Source organism: Babylonia areolata, chromosome 16, assembly GCF_041734735.1.
Source record: "Babylonia areolata isolate BAREFJ2019XMU chromosome 16, ASM4173473v1, whole genome shotgun sequence".
NCBI classification, from domain to species: Eukaryota; Metazoa; Mollusca; class Gastropoda; order Neogastropoda; family Buccinidae; genus Babylonia; species Babylonia areolata.
This window is the reverse complement of record NC_134891.1, coordinates 13,168,163-13,184,262: the sequence shown is the minus strand read 5'-3', so window position 1 is coordinate 13,184,262 and position 16,100 is coordinate 13,168,163. Positions and strand designations below refer to the sequence as shown.

General features: G+C 45.4%; 1 protein-coding gene across 1 annotated transcript in view; it reads right to left on the bottom strand.

Annotated features, from left to right (window-relative positions):
- The window catches only part of LOC143290755 (uncharacterized), a 59,754-nt gene that overhangs the window by 33,208 nt on the left and 10,446 nt on the right, over positions 1-16,100 (bottom strand). Inside the window, exons 5-6 of the mRNA XM_076600269.1 lie at positions 9,143-9,306; positions 3,258-3,434 (exon numbers count right to left, since the gene is read on the bottom strand). Of these exons, the coding sequence (XP_076456384.1) occupies positions 3,258-3,434; positions 9,143-9,306 (341 nt within the window). The remainder of the gene's footprint in view (positions 1-3,257; positions 3,435-9,142; positions 9,307-16,100) is intronic.

Sequence of the window (16,100 nt, the reverse complement as noted above, 5' to 3'; positions counted from 1 at the left end):
AATAAATCAATCGGTCAACTGATTAGTGACAAACACCGTGATGTCATCCTTGGGTATCACGAAAATCGTGGATGATTGGCTGTCGCCATTCCCGGCAGTTGATCATTGCGAAAAGACATGAACAGTGACAGCTGGGCCACGCCTACATTGCCCCGCCCACTGTCTGGCCTTCGACCTGTTGTCTTACACTACTCCTCTATCTCTCCTCTCCCTCTTCTCAGATTATGCGCGGCCTTCACAGTCAGTCATGGTCACTTGCTCAAAAATGATGTCTGACTGGACAGATGGACTGAAGAACGAGTCGGATGTTATTGCCGGTTTCGTCACAGTCATTGTCATCACCTTCGAGTTCAAACGAATCATAAGACAAAACAGATCCATCTCTTATCGTTATACTCCTACTCCTACATAATCATCGCACAACTTGCAAAGATGTGGAAATCCGCCGACTAGGACCACAGTCTCCACTTGAAGAAGTGTTCGACACCTTTTTGGCACGTGAGGCAAATCCTCTTCACACACGCGCGTTCAAAGTGGTCCAGTATGCAAGTCCTTATTGAGAAGGAAGGGGTCTTCCACCTGTCGAATACTCACTTGAATAGTACGTTTGTAATCCAGAAACATTCAGAGTCTGTTTATGTTCACTGTACCAAACCCCGATAAAAGAAAAATTAAAATGTGTGTATGACGTCAGTGGACGTGTTATGGGCACTATGGCAACACGTTTTGCAGGACGTCAGCTGACGACTTACACTCAACTGGTTTTAACGAACGTGAAAGATGTCACGGCAAGAAAACGGTTGTCCCTGATAAAAACGAAACAAAACAAAAAACAAAACAACCCCCCCCCCCTCCCCCAAGGGAAAAAAAAGCAGAAAAGCCATTGATATTAAACAAGTACATTTGCAGACAGGAAGAAAAAAAAAGGTGGCGCTGCACTGTGGCGACAAGCTTCCCACGAGTAGAGCAACCTGAGATTCACACAGAAAAATCTGTTGTGACGAGAAGTGATTCAACAAAATGATAAAGTGCAATGATCTAAGAGAAGACAGGTTGCGTTGTCTCTTCTGCTAGATTTGGGTCCACTTACTGTTGCTTGTTTGTGTGTGCTTTGTGTGAATACACCTGTCATTCAGTTCTGTGCTTTGTGTGAATACACCTGTCATTCAGTTCTGTGCTTTGTGTGAATATACCTGTCATTCAGTTCTGTGCTTTGTGTGAATACACCTGTCATTCAGTTCTGTGCTTTGTGTCAATACACCTGTCATTCAGTTCTGTGCTTTGTGAGAATACATCTGTCATTCAGTTCTGTGCTTTGTGTCAATACACCTGTCATTCAGTTCTGTGCTTTGTGTCAATACACCTGTCATTCAGTTCTGTGCTTTGTGTCAATACACCTGTCATTCAGTTCTGTGCTTTGTGTCAATACACCTGTCATTCAGTTCTGTGCTTTGTGTGAATACACCTGTCATTCAGTTCTATTCTTTGCTTGTACTTGCTCGTGCTTTATGGGCCACTCTTGTATGTTGACACTATAGTTCCCATTATTGTTAAATCTGGTGTATTTGCCCACATCCCTTCTTAAAATATGGATTTGACGTTACTGGTTTTTAAGTTCGGTTCTTCCCTCTCTCGCTATGTGTGTGTGTGTGTGTGTGTGTGTGTGTGTGTGTGTGTGTGTGTGTGTGTGTGTGTGTGTGTGTGTGTGTGTGTGTGTGTGTGTGTGTGTGTAAGAATAAGAATAAGAATAACTTTATTATCTCCAACTGGAGAAATTTGGTCAGGTGCATTATCACAACATAGACAAGTAAACAACATGGGGAACATAAATGTAAAAGTCAACAACAGCTTTTATGAATATTACGAAGACACGAATGTAAAAAATATCACATACACCGTTTCATACATACATACACACACTGCATATTGCACATTCAAAATAACCAATTGTCACGTTTTTAAGCTCAGTAAACACACACACACACACACACACACACACACACACACACACACACACACACACACACACACACACACACAACTAGAACAAGGTACAACCTATCATGCACGGACTTTCACACGTCTCACATGAGAGTGCGCGCTCGCGCGCGCGCACGCACAAACGTACACACACACACACACACACACACACACACACACACACACACAGTTCTCAAGAATTTAAAAGGTTGATTGCACGTGGAATAAAAGTCTTCAGAGCTCTGGATTTCAACTTAAAAGTTCTGTAGCGTCGTCCTGATGGCAATAGCTCATAATACTTTGCTAAAATATGGGTGTCGTCAGTTGCTATCTGCCTGCTTTTTTAAACCACTCGACTTTCATACAGCTCTTTCATACCAGCTTGTTTCACTCCCACAGTTTTACTGCATACACTCAGGACATCGTTCAAAACACGCTTACTCCTCACTCCCAAACTTTCATACCAGCACATAAATGAAACTGTGAGCACGGACTCGATACAACATCGATAACAACTTTGAAGAATAGTTGAATTTATACCAACATTTCTAAGCTTCTGTAAACAAAAAATTCTAGATTGACATTTCTTATGAATGGAATCAACATTTCTGTCAAAAGTGAGCTTATTGTCTAAGATGGTCCCTAAATATCTATATTCATTGACCCTCTCTACTGTTTGACCATCAATAACAAGGTTAGCTACAGGCAAGGGGTCTTTCCGAAAATCTATCAACATTTCTTTTGTTTTCAATACGTTGAGATCCAGATAGTTTTCCTCACACCAAGAACAGAACTTTTTAATTTCACTGAAATAAATAGCATCAGAGTTGGACAGATCTTCAATAGCTGAATCATCAGAATATTTTATGACAGGAGTTTCCTCCGTGCCTCTGCACAGTGTGTGTGTGTGTGTGTGTGTGTGTGTGTGTGTGTGTGTGTGTGTGTGTGTGTGTGTGTGTGTGTGTGTGTACGTACGTGAAATCTTTATTGTTTCATTGTTTTTTCTTCCCACATAATACAACACGTTGAGTTAGTTTTGTTTGTTTTCGTCTTCAAACTGTTTTCTGGATTAAGATTTCAGTCCCTAATCACATCTCCAACACACTCGCATACGTCATACATTGCACATATATCAATCCCCACCCCCCTTCCCATGCCCACCAATACCCCCGGCCTCCAAACACATCATTTTCTACCTCTTCGACATGGCGTCCCGCTCCACAACCCCAGCCCCCTACCCCTCCTCTTGCCCCGCCCCTTCCGCCCCGCTGTCAGACCTGGGTCAGGACTGCGGTGACCTTGGCCAGCAGAGCGGTCTGCGCCATGTTGCTGGCCGTCAGTGCCCGGATGCGTGCCCACCGGGCGTTGACTTCCGCTTCCTGCCGCTCCGCCACCTCCCCCTCCCCCGCCACTCGGGACTCCATCTCCGCGGCAGTGTGTAGGAGAGTCTTGATCTGGTGTCAGTACAAATCAACATCCTCTACGTTAGGCATTGAATACATGCATGCATGCTTAAATGCATGCATAATTACACACAAACATGCATATATTACACATCCACACATACACATACATGCATACATATATACAGACAGACAGACATATATTACTTAAGTACGTGCACACATGTATAAGCACTATGGTTTAGCCAGGAATTGAATGGATAAATAAATACACATATACATGCATATAATTATACGTATGTCCATCCATGCATCCAACCGTAATACTATTATACATATGTACGTATAGACGTAAGTACACACATTAATTAAAGAACGAACATACGTGCCCACGTACATGTTCTCATGCATATTATATGTTTAAACAATACTGAAAATCTGTGGAAGTCTTCGACCGTGGCATGATGTTCGTCCTTCGGATTCGAATATGACCATGGCTTAAAAAATCAGATGGAAGATCGGTGGCTGTGGGTCCGGAGGTGACCGATGAGGCCAATCCGGGCCCTGAAGGTTCGCCAACATGTGGGACATAAGTGAGTAGGTGCTGTCGTGGCAGTGGATGCTGCCTGGGCCTTGCGCACAGCACGCTTTTGTTGCGCCTCGGCGATGCGCCTGACTTCAGCTGCAAGGGCTCCTGTGGTGATCTTGCTGCGCCAAGCTGGACGGTCCAGAGCAAGCGTCTCCCACGTGTTGTTGTCGACGCCCAGGTCTTTGAAGGACACTTTGAGGCAGTCTTTGTAGCGTTTCTTCTGCCCTCCAACTGAGCGCTTGCCCTGACAGTTCTCCGTACAGCAGCTGTCTAGGCAGTCGACTGTATGGCATTCTGACCACATGTCCAGCTTCATCTGGCTTGGGCTTTCTGCAGGAGCGTGTAGACACTGCAGAGGCCAGCTTCGGGGACTTTTTCTGCCACCTGATATGGAGGAGTCTGCGGAGACAGCTCAGGCGGAAGTGATTGAGCTGTTTGGCGTGTCTGCTGTAGACAGTCCAGGTCTTGCTGGCGTAAAGGAGGGTGGTAACGACCACTGCACAGTAGACCTTCAGTTTGGTGGTAGCGCTGAGTCCTCTTCCCTCCAAGACGTTTTCAGGGAGTCTCCCAAAGGTGGCATTTGCTTTGGTGATCCTGTTGTTGATCTCAGCGTCTATGTTCTCTGCGCGTGTCACGGACGACATAATGGTTCCGCTATTTTTTCTTTTCTTTTACGTTTATGCAGGGGGTTCGAGTCTATCTCATTCCCTCTTTCTTCTATCATGAAAGCGAAGTTGGCGGAGGCTGGTGGGTCGCTGGATTGTTTTTAGAGGCGGGTGTGTTTCTTATGCGCGTGCACGATGTTTTCCATCGTGCGTGTTCCCCTTGGTGGTTGGGCGTTTGTAAGTGGTTCGTGCAACTGAACGGAAAAAAATATATAGGAAGCTGAGTGAACAGAGTGAGCGGAGTTCTAGTGCTTCAAATGCTCCTCGCCGGTTTGTCCCTAGCTTCACTCGAAGGGAGTCAGTCCTTGGAGAAGGACGGTGGTAGAACCAGCGCTTAGCGGCTGATGTTCGTTTCTTTTTTCCTCTGTAAACGACTTTATGTCCGCCAGTGGAACTGTTCTTCATCTGTATTTCGATGTTAGCACCCGTTGTTCGTTTACGGAACACTGTGCGCTGGCCAGTGGGTGGCTTTTGTCTTGTCCCGTCAGTGTTTCTCCAGTTGCCTGGCGCGCGTCTTGAGGTGTTGTGCCTCCGTTCTAATCGATGGGCAACGTCACGTCGCTCTAGGTAGGAGCTTGTGTTCCAGACCTGTTTATGTATTGTTTTTCTCCGTCGTGGTTCATTGTTACGTTTGTATTTTCTGTCTCCTGTTTGTTGTGACCTTTCTTGTGTCATGGTTTATTGTTGTGAAAGTTATGAGCCTGTGAAGAGGCGATGAGTTGTCACGTGTTGCTCAAATGTTATAGTGGAAATGTAAGGAATAAATATTGAAATTTAAGAATTGGGGAGGAGCTACATTTTTGACATGTCTGCCCAAGTGGGAGTTTTCAATGGAAGGGGGTAATTTTAGATATCTTGCTTTTTACATGCTCAAGACAATTTTATTGGATATTTTTGTTAAGGTTTAAGGAGCTCGTCCAACTAGAGGCCACGAGTTAACATCGGGAGTAAATTTATGCTTGTAGAAAACAATAACTGTTGTATATGGTAAATGATGATTTGTTTTTACGACGTGAAATACTGGAAGAAAGGGAGACAATTGTTAGTCTATTTTTACGGCGTCGAGGCGGCGAGGCGCGCGGAAAGAGATGCCGGCAACCATTGATAATGTCATTCACTTTAAAAAAATAACAACAACTATAAACGTATGTTTTCCATATTTGAAAAATTTGATATCTCTCGAAATAATTATTCATCAATGGTTTTGGGCTGCCAATGCGTCTTCCTGTGCGCTCCTCGCTGGGTGCCGCCAGTTTTGTAGATGTTTTAGTTGTAACATGGTGGTTCCAGACCACCCACCTCTCAGAGCCGGCGACGGATCCGCTGAGGGCTCCGCTGACGTTTTCCATACTGGGGGCCTGTCTTCCGTCCGCCAGCGTCAGCAACACTCCTATGTTCATGTGTTTAATATATTTTTTTTTATCGTGGAAAACAAGACCATCCTGTGCTTATAGTGATGGTGGTTTGACATCTCATTTACCAGTGCCCTTGTGGTAAAATGTACCAAGACTAAAGCTGTAGTTTTGCTGCCGTTCTTTCTTTCTTTTTTTTTCTTTTTTTTTTTGGGGGGGGGGGGGGGGGGTTGTTGTTGTTTGTTTGGGTTTTTTTTTGTTTTTGTATGCTCTTCATATTTTTTTTAAAAATTTGTTTTATTTACATACATCTATAGACATATGCACACAATCATTAAATGCATTACATAATTTCGTTTCTGTGTGGGCTTGTTGTGTTGTGGCGTCTGTAGTGGGGTATCTTGGGGAGGGTGCACGTCCGCTTTAGCACGCGAGACAGCGTGCTGCCCAGGTAGGTGAAGTTGTCGACTGCCTGGAGGTTCTGCCCCTTCACTGTGATTCACGGCCCCTGGTATGACTTTCCGGGGACAGGCTGGTATGTAACTTCGGTCTTTTTGGTTCTGATAGTGAGACTGAAGTTGTCACAGGCTTGTGAGAAGCAGTTCATTTCATACTGCATCTTCTGCTCTACGCTGGCGTTGAGTGCACAGTCATCAGAAAACAAGAAGTCTCGACAGTCTCTTTCACCTTTGTAACAGCCTGCAGGCGCCTGAGGTTGAACAATCTTCCGTCAGTCCTGAGGCTAACGTGGATTTCGTCTTCGCAGTCACGGAAGGCATCTGTCAGCATGGCCGAGAATACCATACTGAACAGAGTTGGGGCGAGAACGTAGCCTTGTTTGACGCCGTTTGTCACTGGGAGGCCTCTGACTCGTCTCCGACATCAGAAGTTTCAACATTATTCCATTGCGGAACTGCCGAACGATTGTGATGAAGTTGCTGGGGCAGCCAAACTTCTCCATGATCTTCCACAAGCATTCTCTGTTGACCATATCGAAAGCCTTGGTCAGATCGACAAGGTCATGAAGAGGTCGCTGTGTTGCTCCTGGCATTTTTCCTGGAGTTGGCGCGCAGCAAAAATCATGTCTGCAGTCCCACGTTCAGCATGGAAGTCGCACTTTCTTTCTGGGAGGAGACCTTGCTCAAGATAATGGAGAAGGCGGCTGAGCAGGACATGTGCCAGAATCTTCCCTGCTATGGACAAGAGGGAGATGTTTCGGTGGTTGTCGCAAGACTGGCGGTTGCCTTTCCTCTTGTAGATGTGGACTATGCTGGCATCTTTCAGCTGTTGCGGGATCTGTCCCTCGTTCCACATGGACTGGAAGAGTTAAGTCAGCTTTCGCATTTTGACAGGGCTTCCTGCTTTGCATACCTCAGCAGGGTTTGCGTCGGATCCTGGCGTTTTGCCACAAGAGTTGCTTCACTGCCTTCCTTCTGAGGGGAGGGTGTCGAGGTCCTCGTTGATCTCTACTTGAGGCAGGCGAGCAATGGCCTCATCGTTGATGTTGGCAGGACGGTTGAGGACGTTGTTGAAGTGCTCAGTCCAACGCTCCAGAATCCGCTTCTTCTCTGTCAGCAGCTGCATCCCATCTGCGTTGAGGAGGGGTGAGGAGCCGGAGGACGTGGGTCCATATACAGCCTTAAGTGCATCGTAGAAGCACTTTGTGTCGTGGCTGTCTGCGTAGCCCTGGATTTCATCCACCTTCTTGCTGAACCAGCTGTCCTGCATCTCGCGAAGTTTCTTCTGCACCTTTATTTTTACGTTAACAATGGCATCTTCCTTGGCTTGTGACGTGGGGTCGTTGTGATGCGCTCTGAACAGTTGATTTTTCTCTGTTATCAGTGCCTGTATTTCTTTATTATTCTCATCGAACAAGTCTTCGTTTCTTCGGGTTGCTGGTCCGAGATGATCGAGGGCAGTAGTGTAGACAGCGTCTTGTCTGGCAGTTTGCCTTCAAGGTCGTCGGCGAGTTCTTCTGTAGCCTCGCTGCTTTTCAGTTTGGAGATATTCAGCCTCTTTGCAGTCTTCTGACCTTGGGGTCTTTTCATGGGCAGAATGCGAAGCCTGAAACTGGACACAATGAGGCTGTGATCAGTCCAGCAGTCGGCACCACACATGGCTCTCGTCACTCTGACGTCCAGCCTGTCCCTCTTCCTTGTGATGGCGTCGTCTATAATATGCCAGTACCCCGAGCGAGGGTGCATCCATGACGTCTTCTTACGGTTGGGTAGGCAGAGGAGGGTGTTGGTTATGACAAAGTCATGTGTAGCACATGTCTTGAGGAGCAGAAGGCTGTTGCTGTTACACTTGCCAGTGCTGTGTCTTCCAAAGATCCCTTCCCAGGTTTGGTAGTCTGTCCCTACTCTGGCATTGAAGTCTCCGAGAACAATGAGCTTCTCTGACTGTGGGGCTGCTGAAATGAGGGCCTCGAGTTCTTCATAGAACGTGTCTTTAATGTCAACTGGTTGGTTATGGTGGGAGCGTAGCCACTAATCAGCGTCGACTCTTTTCGTTTGAAAGTGGCAGCTGAAGTGTCATCAGGAGGTCGTTGATACCCTCTGGAAGCTTGGTGAGATTTGATGGCAAATCCCACGCCTGCTTCTCGTCGTTCAGCGCTGCTGCGACCACTCCAGAAGAACGTGTATTCACCACCACGTTCTGTAAGCTGACCCTTGTCTGCTAGGCGCGTTTCACTGAGAGCTGCAATGTCAAAATTGTAGCGAGCTAACTCTTTGGCAACCAGTGCAGTTCTTCTCTCTGGTCTGTCTGACTTGATGTTATCCAGCAGAGTTCTCACGTTCCACGTGCTAAGGTTGAGCACCATCACTTTCTTTCGGGTAGATGCGCGCATGCTTGCGTGCGTGCGAGCGTGTGTGTGTGTGTGTGCGGGGGAGGGGGAAGGGGTATCGGGTGTTGGGGGGGAGAAAGAGACGGAGAGAGCCAGAGACAGGGACAGAGAGGCACAGAGAGATAGAGACAAAGACAGAGAGACAGAGACACAGAGAGTCAGAGAGAGACAGACAGACAGAGAATCAGAAAGAGACAGAGACACACAGAGAGAGACAGAGAGAGACAGAGACAGTGACAGAGAGAGGAGACAGTGATTGCAGAGACGAACAATAAGCCAGCACACGCTGTGCAGCACTCCTGGACCTTGGTCATGGCCGTGTCCAGCCGAAGGTCCTGTGAGCGCTGCACGTGCCTCAGGACTGACACAGTGAGGGAGTGTACATGGTCCAATCTACCCAACAGCTTCACCGCCCGGGCCTGCAGCAGGCTGACCTTAGCGTGCAGTGCTGTGGTCTCTGCTGATGTCTCTGAACACAGCACGCGGGTGGTGGGGTGGGGGGATGAGGTACATATTCTTAGTATAACGATGTGACTTACTGTTTAGTGGTGAAAAACAAATCTAATTCTTCCAAGCAATAAGTACTGACAGGCTGCAAATACATTTCATTTCCACTACAATGATCTTAATCTCTCTGTCTCTGTCTCTGTGGGTGCGTGCGTACGTGTGTGTGTGTGTGTGTGTGTGTGTGTGTGTGTGTGTGTGAGAGAGAGAGAGAGAGAGAAAGACAGAGATAAAGAGAAAGAGAGAGAGAGAGGGAGAGAGAGAGAGAGAGAGAGAGAGAGAGAGAGAGAGAGAGAGAGAGAGAATGAATGAATGGATAAATGAATAATTGAACATTTAATTGAGGAAAAAACACAAAAGGAATAAGCACATAACGCTTTTATGTTTCCCTCATGAAAGGGAATTATATCAAACACCCAAAACTAAAAGAGAGAGAGAGAGAGAGAGAGAGAGAGAGAGAGAGAGAGAGAGAGAATGAATGAATGAATGAATGGATAAATGAATAATTGAACGTTTAATTGAGGAAAAAACACAAAAGGAATAAGCACATAACGCTTTTATGTTTCCCTCATGAAAGGGAATTATATCAAACACCCAAAACTAAAAGATTAAAATTAGAAAGTGAAAAATTCTAATTTTGTCAACACACACAAAAACATACATATATGTATATGCATGAATATTACTTACAAAGAGAGAGAGAGAGAGAGAGAGAGAGAGAGAGAGAGAGAGAGAGAGAGAGACACACACACACACAAAGAACATTCCTCATCTGTAGCGTAACCCAAGCCAACCCCCACACCCTTACCATCCACATACTGTACGCACCCAATAATCCACATACTGTACACACCACCACCATCCACATACTGTACACACCACTACCATCCACATACTGTACACACCACTACCATCCACATACTCTACACACCACCACCATCCACATACCGTACACACCCAATCATCCACATACTGTACACACCACTACCATCCACATACTGTACACACCCAATCATCCACATACTCTACACACCACCACCATCCACATACTGTACACACCCAATAACCCACATACTGTACACACCCAATCATCCACATACTGTACACACCACTATCATTCACATACCGTGCACACCCTGTCATCCACATACTGTACACACCACTACCATCCACATATTGTACACACCACTACCATCCACATACTGTACACACCACTGCTATCCATATACCGTACACACCCAATCATCCACATACTGTACACACCCAATCATCCACATACCGTACACACCCAATCATCCACATACTCTACACACCACTACCATCCACATACCGTGCACACCCAATCATCCACATACTGTACACACCACTACCATCCACATACTGTACACATAGTGTACACACCCAATCATCAACATACTGTACACACCCATCCACATACTGTACACACCACTACCATCCACATACTGTACACACCCAATAATCCATATTCTGTACACATCACTGCTATCCACATACTGTACACACCACTATCATCCACATACTGTACACACCCATCCACATACCGTACACACCCAATCATCCACGTACCGTACACACCACTACCATCCACATACTGTACACACCCAATCATCTACATACTGTACAACACACCCAATTATCCACATACCCAATCATCCACATACTGTACACACCCAATCATCCACATACTGTACACACCACTATCATCCACATACTCTACACGCCACTATTATCCACATACTGTACACACCCAATCATCCACATACTGTACACACCACTACCATCCACATACCGTACACACCACTACCATCCATATACTGTACACACCAACCTACTGCTAGCGTCCGACTCCGGACAGATCTCCCTTCTCACTCTTCTCGACTTGTCAGCCGCCTTTGACACGATAGACCATTCAATCCTTCTTTCCCGTCATCATTTTACATTTGGTATCAACGGCACTGTTCTAAACTGGTTCATATCTTATCTCACTGATCGATTCCAGTCTGTCATTGTTGATAATTTCCAGCCTGAACCCGTTAAAATTGAACATGGAGTCCCACAGGGATCTGTTTTAGGCCCAGTGCTCTTCACACTGTACACTGCTCCTCTCGCTGAAATTATCAACCGCCATAATGTCAGTCATCATTCTTATGCTGATGACACTCAACTCCAGAAGAGTGATACACCTGAGTGATACATCAATTGGCATATGATTTTGACATTTTATGTCTCCAAGAGACCAGGACAAGTGCAGACAGACCAATACATTTTGAGAATTTCACAGTCTTTCAAAGGAATGAAGGAAGAGGAGTAGCAATCATACTGAACAAAAACCTAAAAAAACAAAGTTTCCACCATAAATCTAGATGAATGGTGTAGCAACTCATGTGAACTAGTGGGGGTGCGTCTTGAAAAACCTGACGGAATTCACAAAAGCATCGTGCTCATCAATGCCTATGTTCACCCAGGAACCTGCACAACAAAAGAGGATTGGGCCTTTTTAGAGGAAATAGAGAACGAACTTGGAGACTCAGTTATTATCTGTGGAGACCTTAATGCAAGATCGAAGTTATGGGACCAGCGGAACACCAACCCACAAGGACTCGCACTTGAAGGAATGATAGGGGAAATTCTTCTTAGCCCATTAACAACCACATCCCCAACTCGCCTTGGAACAAGACAAGGGGACAGTGACAGTGTGATCGACATCGCTCCACATCTCCAAAATTCAGAGCAGAAATGAATGCAGAGACGCTGCCACACCAAGGCAGTGACCACCTCACGGTAGTTTTCAGTTTCAGTTTCAGTTTCAGTAGCTCAAGGAGGCGTCACTGCGTTCGGATAAATCCATATACGCTACACCACATCTGCCAAGCAGATGCCTGACCAGCAGCGTAACCCAACGCGCTTAGTCAGGCCTTGAGGTAGTTTTCAGTCTATAGAAACTGTCAGATAAACCCTGTATGAAACCGCGTGATCCATTTCAGTATGACACCAAAGAGACAACCATGATCGAAAAATTAAGACGCAGAAGAAACAAAAGAACGGCACCGAACAGGATGCAAACTATTCAGCCCCCATGGTGGAACACCGACACAGAGAGAGCCTGGATAGAAAAACATGCGACTGTCAAACTTTGGCAAAAAGAAAGAACAAAACCATCTCCGGACAAAGATATTGAAACAAAAATGAAAGAAAAAACTAAACAGTTTGAAATCATTGCTTCAGAGGCCAAAAATGACAAGTGGAAACAGTTTTGCGAGACACTCAGTTATGACTCAACATTGACAGAGTTCTGGCAATTTTATCGTCGCATGGAAGGGAAAACGTGCACAACAACAACCCCAGACATGGTAGACACTGACGGAACTAAGCTTAAGACAAACGAAGAAAAAGGATCCGCCCTGCTCAAACCTTTCATACAACAGAGCGATCAAAGAAACTTAGATGAGAAAAAGAAATATGTTGAGGAGTTAAACCAAACCCTTATGCAGACTGGTCCTGATGATGTCTTGACAATAGATGATCTAAACGAAGCAATAGCTAAATGCAAGAAAGAATCGGCTCCTGGCCCAGACAAAGTTCGCTACAAGGAACTATCGGAAGAAGACAGAAGCAAACTTATAAAATCTATATCAAAACAGATTCCACAATGGACATGTGCCGGAGGACTGGACACACAGCTTCTTAAAACCCATACCAAAACCAGGAAAGGACCATCGTCAGGTAAGCGGCTACCGGATCCTAACCATGCAAAACATTGCTGGAAAGCTCATGGAACGCATGATAGCCAGGAAACTTGCAAGGGATCTTGAACACAGGCACATTCTCCCTTCAAATTAAGGTGGTTACAGAACAGGCAAGTCCACATCGGAAAATGCAGCTGCTTTTGCATATGAAGTGTATGAAGGATTTCAAAGAAAAGAAGAAACACTAGCAGTAGCAATCGACCTTGAAGATGCCTACAATAAAGTCCAGTTTGCGCACCTCATGGAGCTGCTACTAAGGTATGGAGTAAGTTTGACACTGACAAGATGGATAGCAGCAGCGCTTCAGGAGAGAACCGTCGTCCTACGCCTCGGAGATTGGATGTCTGCACCTTCTAAACTATCCATGGGACTGCCACAAGGGTCTCCGCTCTCTCCTGTTCTCTACAATTTCCACACGAAGGGCCTTGCAGACGTAAACAACAATGGAATAGCTCGGGTGCTTACTCTTGCGGATGATGGCCTGGTCTTCAAAACTTCGAAATATGCTCAGGAAAGAACTAAAGCCGTCCAGAAACAACTAAACAATATTGCTCAATGGTGCAAAGACACAGGATCTTCCATCAGTCCAGCGAAAGCCCAAACGTTGCTGTGCACCCTCAGCAACAGAACCGCGAGCAAATCACCATCACCTGTGTCATTCGACGGGATTCAGATCGAGAAAACTGAATGCCTACGCTACCTAGGAATACACTTCGACAGGATGCTGACCTTCAGAAAACATACGGAAAATACTGTTCTCAAATGTAAAAAGGGCCTTTCAGTCTTAAAAGCAATGGCAACCAAAGGTATTGAACAACGCCACCTCTTCCTGCTATACCAATCACTCGTCCTCAGTGTGATCGACTACGGACCTGGGCTAGCAACTCCATCTCAAAGCAACCTCCTAAAATTAGAAAGAGTTCAAAATGAAGCTATGAGGCTGATCCTTGGAACAACAAAAGACACGCACACGTGTGTGTGTGTTTGTGTGTGTGTGGGGGGAGGCCGGGGGGGGGGGGGGGTCTGTGTTTTTGAGTGCGTTTGTGCATGCGCGAGGGTGTAAGTGTACACAAGTGTCAGGAGAGTTCTGTGCACGTGGGTATGTGTGTGTGTGTGTGTGTGTGTGTGTGTGTGTGTGAGGGGGAGGTGGGGATGCGGGGGGAGGGGGGTAGAGGATGAGGTATGTGAGTGTATGCATGCCTACACTGTGGGAGCAACAGGATATTGGAACGTGCGGGTGTGTATATATATATATATATATATATATATATATATATATATATATATATATATATATATATATCTTTGTATATATGTGTGTGGGGTTGGGGGTGGGGGATATGGGCGTATGTGTGTGCTTGTACAAGTAAGTGTTCATCTGTGTGTGTGTGTGTGTGTGTGTGTGTGTGTGTGTGTGCCGTGGAAGCTGCGACACGTAGCCTAGAAATGAGTGTGTGGAGGAGGGGGGTAGAGGAGGTGCAGGGTAATGTGGTGTGTGTGTGTGTGTGTGTGTGTTGGGGCTCATGTACGTTTATGTGTATTTGACTGTGCTTTCATATCTGTGAAACTGCATGTTTGGTGCATATCTGTTATGCATGTGTGGGTGTATGTATGAATGTGTGTCTTCGTGTTTTACAGTTATTTGCTTATTTATCATCATTGTTGTCTTATTTATTTATTTATTATTATTATTATTATTATTATTATTATTATCACTACTACCTTTTTATATAATAATTATTATTTGTTTATTTATTTATTTATATATATACGCTTATCTATTATTTATTCACCTTTTTTTTCCTCAAGGCCTGACTAAGCGCGTTGGGTTACGCTGCTGGTCAGGCATCTGCTTGGCAGATGTGGTGTAGCGTATATGGTTTTGTCCGAACGCAGTGACGCCTCCTTGAGCTACTGAAACTGAAACTGAACTGAAACTGTCGTCGCTCTTGCAAGAAACATCCAACTGCTTCCTGGATATTCAAAATTGGATGACTCTAAATAAGTTACAATTGAATGCGGACAAAACTGAAGCAATGATCATAGGAACTAAACAAAAACTCTTTTCCATCACAACTGACACAATCAAACTTGGCAGTACATCCATCCCTCTTTCCAGTTCAGTCAGGAACCTCGGCGTTGTCCTTGACAACACACTGTCCATGCAATAATTTATCAGTCAGACATGTCAATCCTGCTACTGTCAACTGCGGCGCATCAGTTCCATCCAGAAATATCTGTCCATTGACGCAACATCTAGACTTGTCGTTTCTCTCTCGCCTTGACTACTGTAACACTCTATTGTCTGGTTTGCCTGCTTCATCCATTCAGTCCCTTCAGGGCATACAAAACTCTCCTGCCCGACTCGTCCTCAGAAAGAAAAGATCTGAGCACATTACTCCTCTTTTGCAACATTTCCACTGGCTCCCTGTCTCACACCGAATAAAGTACAAGATCAGCACTCTATGCTACAAATGTATTCACAAATCAGCCCCTTCCTATCTCTGTGGCTGCCTCCACCTCTAAACTCCATCTCGCTCACCACGATCAGCTTCGGATCCACTCCATTTACGCATACCCAGGTTCAAACTGTTGACTGTTGGCCGCCGTTCTTTCTCTGTCTCTGGACCTTGCAATTGGAATGAACTTCCTCTCTCGCTTCAAGTCTCCACACTCAGCTCTTTCAAATCTGGCCTGAAAACCCACCTCTTCCCAAAATAGCCTCCCTTCCCTGCCTCTTCCTTGTCTTCGGTTTCTCCAATTTTAGGGTTATGCGTGCGTGAGAATGACTGGTGCGAAAGCGCTTGGATTTCTCTACGCACAAGATTCAGCGCTATATAAATACCATTATTATTATTATTATTATTATTATTACACCACTACCATCCACATATTGTACACACCACTATCATCCATATACTGTACACACCACTACCATCCACATATTGTACACACCACTATCATCCACATATTGTACACACCACTACCATCC